Below are 10,125 nucleotides of genomic sequence, written 5' to 3' on the forward strand. Positions count from 1 at the left end.
CGGTGGAGGTCTGGAGTCAGCCAGAAGATGCCGATGTGCGAAGAGCCCGGAGGCAAATGAACGCACCTGGGACACTCGTCCGGTGCTCCAGAGGTGGTGTGCGGCAAGTTGTGGGTTGGGGACGCCGTGTCTGGTGGCTCCCCCCTTTGTTGCTGTCCGGCCGTACCGGGCTCCTTCACTTGGTGGCGAAGAGGGATCTTGGTGGAGCGGTGTCACCGGCGGGTCCCCCTCCCTTGTGACCACTATTTCAGCGTTGTGGGTGCTGCTCGCGCGTTTGATGGGGGTCCCGCCGGGGTTCTGCTGTTGAGCTCACCCCTGGAGACGAATTCGGAGAGGCGGCGCAATTGTCGCAAAATGGCGGCTGCTGCCATGTTCCGTGCAGGGTCCCGGGATGCCGATTTCTTGCCCTTGCACTCCGCTTGGGCCTGTACTGGTGAGCTCCAGCCCACGGTGGGCGACGTCCTGCAAGCTTTGAGGTCCTGGAGGTCGTCCTTGGTCCGGGATTCTTGTGTGCAGAGGGATGTAATGGCCGCCATTCCTCCCGGGCCAGCTTTTGAGGACACGGATGGGTCCGGTGCGGTCGCTGATTGTTCCCCGCTTTCTGGTTGGGGTGGCGATGGTCCGACTCATGAACGGGTGGAACCGCTGGAGTTCATTGACATTGGTATATACGGCTGCTGTGAACAGTTTCTGCATTGCCCTCGGGAGAGGGGGTCCTATTGGCTGCTTCCGTTGATAATCCAGCAACTTTTCCATGGCCTTTCTTCCTCGCCATGTCCTATGCCCACTGGATCTACGCATATAGCGATGTTGGCTAAGAAGGGACTAGGTTGAACCCGGTTCTTTTCGGAGGACTACTGATTGGTGAATTGAGTTATGGACTGCCCTACATTGTGATACTTTGTTGATTCCTTCGTATTTGCGTGTTGCTGAACACTTGCCAGTTTCGTTTTGGGCACTACCCATGGCGTAAGTGGGAGGGGGGTGGGGGCCGTACCATTTGCTAATGGTTCCTCTCCCCAGGCCCTTCTTTTTCTTTCTCCCCTTCCTTTTTCGTTTCTCTATATTCTCTTTTTCTATATTTTGGGTTCATCATTAGGGAGACAGGCACGCTGCTTGGGGGGGAGGGGTAGGCCATAGCCTTCTGCAGCGGTGCGGGATGGGGGGGGGGGGGGGGAGTAGGGTCTATTAGGTTGTTCTTTGTTTCTATGGCTCTTTTGTATCCTTTCCTTGGGTCTCCACGACTGTGTGTCACCCCGTGGGGTGAGTTACTGTGAGGGGAGGAATAGGTATTTTACGTCACATGATACTCATGGCACTGTTTCTCCTGAATTTATCGCTCCGCCCCCAAGCACGCTCGCTATTTGTATTATTGCTCGCCATTATCACTGAGGGGCGGATACAATAACGTGGAGTCCCCCTACTTCTTTGGTTTTCTCGTTTTCTTATTTTTGGGGTTGGGATGTATAGTGATTGCAGCCTATCTGCTTCCCTGATGGGTTTTTATTATTGCGGAATTGCTGTTCAGTTAGTCTCTGGGTACATGTGGCTGGGCGTGGAAACTACCATTGAGGAATTATAAGCTAACCTAAGTCTTGCATGCTATGGACCTTTCTGATTACTGCTCTTTTTTGTACTGCAACGAAACAGTTGGATTATTCCCCGCCATGTACTGCCATTCTTTACTATATAAAATTAACCTCCTCTAATCCTGTTAGCTGATAATATTGACTTGCAGCGTTAGGTAATATCATCTAACCACTCTGTGCCTTTAATTGATGGTGGTGCTTTCCAGTTTTGCTCCGTGGCCGGCCTCCGGGTTGTAGGCCCGTATTTGTACGCATCCATTTTCTCAAATAAAGGTTTTCAAAAAAATTTTTAAAAAAAGCTACAAAACTTAAAAACAATCTTCATTAACTCCAAAGTGCAGTCTTCCACAGTCAAAGTGGTTATTATTAGGAATCAAAGCCTGAATGTTAGCTACCTAATGTAGCAAAGCAAGGCTTAAGCTATGCATTGGTTACGGAAATTATGGCAGAAGTAGTAAAAACGCTGTCATTTTGTGATTTGATGGGTACATTTTGCTTTCACTTTATACAAACTATCAGCCTGATTCATGAAGCAAAATTGCGCTCGCAATAGCTGCGAATATGCTATTGCGAGCGCAATTTACAAAATCGGTATTCACCACCAAAATTGCGAAATCGCAAACACAGAATAGCGAAAATGCTAAAAGATTTGCAGAATCCCGGCAGCAGACCATTAGCGAATCGGAATTTGCGAAAAACTACGGATTCTGCGAATAAAATAGCGATTTCGCAATACAATCGCAATCGGTAATCATGAAAAATCGCAAATAGCGAAAAACCCTAAAATCCCAAAGCAGGTGGTAACCATCAAAGCCATCAAAAATTTTTTTTGAAAATCCGTTGCCCAATCAGTAACAGGTGCAGGCCTGACCAAACACACTTAAGGCGATGCAGCATCATCATAAGGAGTCTCACAATGCCAGGACTCTACATGGTGGTCAGGCAGCGAAGGCTACAGCGAGCAGCACGGAGGAGACGCAGAATCCTGGACAGGATATTCCGCCAGCGGGTCACCCTGCTGGGCCAAACCAGAGAGCAAATATACGCCAAGTACCACCTGAATGGGCCAATGATCATCAAGCTAATTCAGGACCTTGACCCCCCTGATGCAGCACCCAACAAATGGGAACAAATCCGTGCCCACACATGTCCAGGTATTGTGTAGCCTGCACCTCCTGGCCTCCGGGAGCTTCCAGGAGATAGTTGCGGCTGCTGGTGGGATATCCCAGCCCACCATGTCCCGCTGCCTAGGAAGTATCCTTGACGCAATGCTGACCCAGCTACACCACCACATCAAATTTCCCACCAGCCGACAGGATTTGGATGAGACCAAGCATCAATTCTACAATGTTGCGCATTTCCCACATGTGATAGGATGCATTGACTGTACCCACATCCACATCTGCCCACCAGCTGCAACGGAGTACATGTACCGCAAACGCAAGTCCTACCACTCCCTCAACATCCAGATGGTCTGCAATGCTAAGACATACATCACGGACATAGTGGCACAGTACCCGGGGAGTACACATGACTCCTTCATATTCCGGCACTGCGGCCTCCACACACGACTGGCCAGGGGAGACTTTGGTGAAGGACACCTACTTGGTAAGTACACTTTGCCCACAATGTTACACTGCGATGAAGTAGCTGCGCTGCACAGGCACTCACCCTCTGCTCCTCTCATTCAGGTGACAGTGGCTACGCCCTCGGTGAATACCTCCTCACCCCATACCTCAACCCTGCGACACCACAGCAACGGCGTTACAATGTAGCACACATACGCACAAGGAATTGCATTGAGAGGACATTTGGGCTACTGAAGAGCAGATTCCGCATACTGCACAAGACTGGTGGGGCCATGTACTACAGTCCTGATGTGTGCTGCCGCATTGTGGCTGTGTGTGCAATACTACACAACATTGCTACCAAGCTCCGGAAACCTGTAGAGATCTCTGGCAGTGAGTCGGAAGGGGGCGACCGGCCACCTGCACATGTGCGTCATGCACACGGGGAGAACCCAGCTGAAGGACACAGACGCCGCAACCACATCACAATTAACAATTTCTAGTGCACCCACTCCCCTCACCCAACAAATCACATTTGCATGCCAATGGAAATAATGACAGGAGGCCGATGTACGATGCTAGGTTAAATATTATTGTTGAGACACAATAATAATGTTATGTTTCAATTATTCAAATGCAAGCAGTATTGCGCCATATTGCTCCTAACAAAACACAGGACATGCTTGTGTCATCAGCATGGCCTAGCAAATGTACATGAGTCAAGTGCGCCTCCGGCGCGCAGCACCCAATCTCCTCTCGGGCTCTTCCTCTGGGACGGCACGTGTCCCTGCAGTGGGCCTGGTGCTGCGGCGTAACACGCCAACCTGTGAGGCAGACAGGCTGCTGACACTGGAGGCGCCCTCACTGGTGCCCTCCCCCCGACATTGCCTGGCCCAGTAGGATGGAGTGCCAGTACGGCAGCGGTGACCTGCTCCAACACTCGTGCAACATCCTCGCAGCATTGGATCATCTGTTGCTGCTGCGCCAAGGACCGTCGTGAGAGCTGGGAGGTGGCATTCCCAACTATATAGTTAGAGCGGGTGTATGCTGTCAGCCGCGTAAGTAGCTGCCGGTGGCGGTGGCGGGCGGTGTTGCGCTGCGATATGAGCGCAGCAGTGTTGGCCTCCATGGCTGTCGTCATGCGCTCAGTCCCGTCGGCCACATTTGCCACATTGCGGCCAATGTTATGGAGCTGCAGCTGGATCGCCCCTTGCCGTCGTGCCTGCAGTTGGTGGATGCGTAGCATCCGGCGCTCAATGCTCAGGCCCGGCACGCGCACAGCCATCCCCCTCCTGCCGCTGCGTGCTGTGTTCTGCTGGCGAGCCCTGCCATGCCTGCTCTGCTGGCTAGCCACAGTGGGTGTGGGCACTGTCACCGCAGTAGCTGCACCAGATGTAGAGGGTCAAGCTGGTGGTGGAGTTGTGGTTGTCAAAGGTGCAGCGCCTGATGGTGGTGGCGCAGATGGTCTTGCCCTGGCTGCGGGGATAGGTGCTGCGCCTGATGGTGGTGGCGCAGATGGTCTTGCCCTGGCTGCGGGGATAGGTGCTGGGTCTGATGGTGGTGGCGCAGATGGTCTTGCCCTGGCTGCGGGGATAGGTGCTGCGCCTGATGGTGTTGGCGCAGATGGTGTTGCCCTGGCTGCGGGGATAGGTGCAGCGCCTGTTGGTGCAGGATGTGTCGCTGTTGGCACCTCCTCGGCATCCTCTGGTTGCTCGTCAATGAGCAGCCTGTCGCTGCTGTTGTCAGCGCCACCTGTGAGGGGAAGTGGACGTACATTAGTTGCATGTATCCGTCACACGTGCAGTTGCTACATGCATGCTGGATGACATTCCCCGACTGGCTGTGGCATTGTGTACTGGGACGTGTCTGGCTGCATTGGGGTTATTGTACATTGTGGGCAGACTACATGTCCCACAATGCTTTTGGGCATGACCCAATGTGCATGGATGGCATGACTTTGGATGATTATGGGAGGCTATAGGGTCATGGCCATTGATAGGGGACAGGGTCGCAGTCGCATGCCACTTACCTTGGCTCTCTTGGGTGGGGCGGGATGAGTCCAGATGGATGACCCCAATGCACGCCTCTGGCTCTAAAGTGTCCTCCACGTGGTCCTCCATGGGGGTGTTGGGAGGGACTGTAGGATCACCGCCTCCAGTAGCCAGGGTCTCGCCCAGCCTCTCTGCCACCCTTTCCTTGGCACGACCTCGGAGGTTGTACCACCTCTTCTTCAGCTCCTCCAGCGACCTGTCTGCCACGCCCACAGAGTTGACTTTTGCCGCTATCCCAAGCCAGATTCGGCGTTTCTCCGCCTCAGGCACCTTCCTGGACTCTTTTCCAAAAAGTTTTGGGTGGTTATCAACCACCCCATCAATCAGGTGCTCCAGCTCCTGCTCAGAGAATTTGAGCTTCCGCTTGCGCCCTTGGTCGCTGGGCCCTGGTACAGCTCCCTCTGCCATTGCTGCAGTAAGATTAGATGAGGATTTGCAAGTGTCCTGGATGGAGCTCAGTGAGATGCAGCCTCGAAATCAGCCTCACTGTTCTGAATGGGGGTGGGAACTGGCTGCTTCCTGGTTGTGATGTCATCACTGTGCTCTAAATGCTACTACCTGTTTTTCCGATCTCGCGATTTTGCGATATCGCAATTCCTACTCTGATGTTGACGGAAATAGCGATTATTCTGCGATTTTAGAAAATCGCTAACGCTTTTTGCGGCCGCGTGCGAATCGCTTTATTTTTTCGGTAATTTTGATGAATGCCGATCTGCGATTTCTAAATTGCGATTCGCTGTAAATGGCAATTTACAAATCGCAGAATTCGGTTTTCATGAATCAGGCTGCATATTCCTAGAAAAAAATAACTTGGCTATTTACATATGCAACTCAAGCTCTATGCATGACAAGCTCTTTACAGAGTACATGCTCTGAAAAGCAGACCTGACCTTCAATATGAAAGAGCTTAAGCTGGAGAGAAATTTGGCACCCTAGCTGATGATAGTGTATAAAATTCAGTCAGTCTCTGAGGTGACTGGCCTCTAAACACAAACATTTTCGGACCTCACACAGCTCACCTAAATCACCCACAGTTTACCTGCGTCACGTTGATGAGGGGGTTGTTGATGTGTGTCAGCTGGAATGATAGGGTGATGGGAGGGCAAAGAAGGGGTTTAATGGGGAGTTAAAAATTAAGTTCATGGTATGATAGCGAAGGAATAAAACCACCTTAAACTGGCAAATTTGCCAGAACACACGGACATGGCTGTGGAAAGGAAAGAGCTTCTGTTCGCAAAAACTTCATGCACACAGCTCTGTGTGACCCTCTGAAGATGGTCGGCCTGGGCCCACCTCTACCACACCAAAAATTGTCCCTGCTTGAAAGGCATATCCAGGTGGATTATTCAAATTTCTGCAGCATTTTTTGTTGCAAATTTAGAAGCTTTTTAGAATTCCTCTTTCAAGAATATAATTTACGCCCCCAACGGTATTCTTCCGACTTCACGAATCATGTAATTCTACATGAAATGTTGCCGTTACACAAATCTAGTCAAACTTTTCAATTTGGATTTTTTTTGCAGTGTTATAAATACCCAACCTGAAAATTGGACAACTGTAGAAAATATACCATTTTAGACTGTTTTAAATAAACACAGCACATGATCACTGTATGGCTTTGAAAACTCTAGAGGAACCTGAATGACCAGATCGTTTACCTTTCCTGCTTTGCCTTTTGCTCCCTGGACCTTCGATCTCCTATCACCGACATTGCCTATAAATAAAGAATATAAACATTATACAAGATTACTCCTAACGTAAATGTTCAACTCGGTAATATTCTCATAGTGCAGCAACGATTGTTATATTAGCTCTCATTCGAAGGAAACGCATTGTTTTACAACAGCCTCCACTTGTTTGTACACCGCTGCCTCCTGTACACACCCACCATGTGTGAGCTGAAAGTCTGTTTCTTTTAAAGACATCATTTTGTCTCTAGTGTGGAAAAACGTTTTATTTAACAAAAAAGTTTAGCCGTCATCCCTCTAATGAATTATTTTCACTCACTCAAAAACAATCTTGGAATTACGTAACCTAAGTAGCTCTAACGCCTCTTTTACCCGGTTGATATTCTGCTGCACCAAATGAATTTCATAGAACAATCTAACACATTTTGTGAGTTATACCACTTGTTCACTACAAACAAATTGACTAAGACACTAGACCTAGAAATAATTACTTGTAAAAGAAATGCCTGGAACTGGAGCATCTTGTCCTTAACGACTCAGAATCATCTAATAACGTCAAGTTTGGGTCCATCCCCACACTGTTCAACAGAAGCAGACTTCCCAGTGTACTATTTGCATTCACTCCCTCGAGGCTTGCCTGTTTCTACCAACCCAGAACATCTCACCGTCTCAAGGTTGGAACTCTGGATCTCTTTCTCTTCCGCATAGTCGGTGACTCTCTCGAGGTCGGCGGCCCCGCTATCATGCTTGCGCGGCTTCTCCGTAGGCCGTTCGGTGCAGTTCTCTTCGGTTTCGAGCTCCAATTCAACATCCCCCTCTGCAGCCATCTTTCAAGCACAAGTAATAGGACGGGTCCTCATGTACAGTCCCGGAAGCTCATCATCCCCATCAGGGAATAAATTACGCCCATTCCGGAATTGCCTGTCAACGGCCAATTGAACAAGACTATCTGAATGTGCACAGCCAAAGACCCTCATGACCCGCCTCTTTTTTTGACGTCTGAGATTATAGAGTTCGAGGAAGGACTAGCGTGCATGTAAATATTCCGTGGAAGTTTTAAACACTAGACCACTCGAAAGTATGAAAAGACTGTGTCCGATCAACGGCCATCTTGACAGGAGTTTTAGACGGCGTTGCAATAAAAAAGCACAGATTTTAACAATCAGATGAATGACAGATGTGAGGGTGTTGCGAAGATGTGGATAGGTAGTAGAATAAACAAAATTTACATCTGTTAAGGGCAGCCTGTAACATGCAGGCTGCCAAACCGTATTTTATGCAGGGAGCTCAACGTGTGCTTTTGTAGCAGCGATTTAGCATGACCACCTACCTGCGTACAGGTCATTAAGGCCACGATTTCCAGTCCTGGATTTTTGTTCGATACCCTAATACGTTCTGTAAGTTGTCTTGTTTCGATTTCATTTAACTAATTAGACCAACATATCCGAAATCAGTGATTATACTGATTGTTAAAAGTTCATGACCCAAGAGTGTGTCTGTAATCACCTGGAGTGAGGTGGTCACCCTCCAATGATGCTTGTGCTTGTAAGTGCTATAGAAATGGTTACAAGTGTAATTAGTCATATAGACGGACACATTTAAAATTCTTACAGTGCATACATATCTATTAGATACATAGGGTTGCCACCTGGTTGCTGTTATAATAGCCTGGTCAGTATTCTAGTGTTCATAAGTACGACCAATGTAGAGAAGTGGTAGAATCCAGTATTTTTCCTTATCAAATATAAACCTATAGAAAGCTAAGTTTTCCTAGTGTTTGTGATTAGCTGTGCTATTGAGTCACATGCTATGCCTAGGAACAGTTGTCATGGTTTATTTTAGGAAGGTCGGTGTAATGTTTCTCAGTGCTTGGTGACGGTCCAGTTCACCTCCGCACTGAGCGCACGTTTACACGTTAGCGCATGGCGTATTGCGCATGTATAAATAGAGAGGCGGGCCCGGCGGCAGCAGTCGGGAATGCGCTGGTGAATTAAGCACTTTGTGTCTTGCGCATTATTCACACCCGCAGCGCGCACATGGGCCCCGCATGGTAGGCCATTACATTGGCGACGAGGCGGTGATGGACGGACGCACGCTGCCTCACAGCACAAAATTTCACTGCTCTGCCTGCCATGGAGGTACAGCTGGTTCTGCCACCAGGGAGGGTTCTACTACCCTGCCTCCACGCCCTTTCTGGCACCTGCTCTAGGGTTTCCACTACCCTGCTTTCACGCCGCTGGTCCCTGCTCAGCCTAAGCGCCCCTTACAGGGCATTCCCTGCCAGTGCTGCCAGGAAGAAGTGCCAAATTCCTTCAAAAGAAAATCAGTTTTTTTGGATACACGTTCTCAGACAGAGGGGTGGCCCCAGATCCAGATAAAGTCTGTGATATTCAAGATGCCCCAGCACCCTCCAATGTTTCTGAAATGCAGAGTTTCTTGGTAATGGTTAACTTCTTTGGACATTTCATTCCAGAACTGACCAATGTCACAACGCCACTTCGAGAACTGACGAAGACTGCCACTGCGTAGCAGTGGGGGCCTGACCAAGAAAACGCCTTCAAAGACACCAAAGCAGCCCTCTTGGAAGCGACCAAAGCGGAGGAGGAAGAAGCAGAAGAAACCTAAGAATATGTCCGCTTTGTGGCCGAACGGTCCCGGCCAATGCCGGTGACGATCGAAACTCTAGTTGAAGCCACAAAAAATGACGAGTGTCTGCAGCTAGCCATTGCGGCAGTTTGAGCGAATGACTGGCGACCCATCCAGTCCAGCATGGCCGGGCAAACAATCTCAGCGAAGGACACGTTAGAGTCATTGATGAGAGTCAAAGAAGAGCTATCCACCGACAGCAGCGGATGCCTTCTGAAAGGTCCTTAACTAGTTATTCCGTCAAGCCTGACACAGCAGGCAGTGGATCTGGCACACCGAGGGCACCAAGGCGTGGTAAAAACAAAATGTAGGCTGAGGGCAAAAGTGTGGTTCCTGGGGCTTGGCACGATAGTTGAACAGACTGTCAGAACCTGCCAATGGTGTCTAGTCTCAGACCAGCTGGAGCGACCCGCTCCTGTCGTCACAAAAGCAGATCCACAACAACCATCGGAGTGCGTCAGGATGGATTTTGGACACTTGCTAGACGGCCGCTACGCTCTAGTAATCCTAGACGATTACACAAAATACCCTGAGATAGAAATCGTAGGAAGCCAGACCGCAGGGGAGGTGATCACCAAAGTGC

General features: G+C 49.6%; 1 protein-coding gene across 1 annotated transcript in view; it reads right to left on the reverse strand.

Annotated features, from left to right (window-relative positions):
* The window catches only part of HYPK (huntingtin interacting protein K), a 28,039-nt gene extending 20,250 nt beyond the window's left edge, over positions 1 to 7,789 (reverse strand). Inside the window, exons 1-2 of the mRNA XM_086958185.1 lie at positions 7,562 to 7,789; positions 6,867 to 6,922 (exon numbers count right to left, since the gene is read on the reverse strand). Of these exons, the coding sequence (XP_086814311.1) occupies positions 6,867 to 6,922; positions 7,562 to 7,723 (218 nt within the window). The 5' untranslated portion in view covers positions 7,724 to 7,789. The remainder of the gene's footprint in view (positions 1 to 6,866; positions 6,923 to 7,561) is intronic.
* Positions 7,790 to 10,125: the final 2,336 nt, after the last annotated feature.

The sequence above is a fragment of the Lissotriton vulgaris genome, chromosome 2_1, assembly GCF_964263255.1.
Source record: "Lissotriton vulgaris chromosome 2_1, aLisVul1.2, whole genome shotgun sequence".
Taxonomy (NCBI): domain Eukaryota; kingdom Metazoa; phylum Chordata; class Amphibia; order Caudata; family Salamandridae; genus Lissotriton; species Lissotriton vulgaris.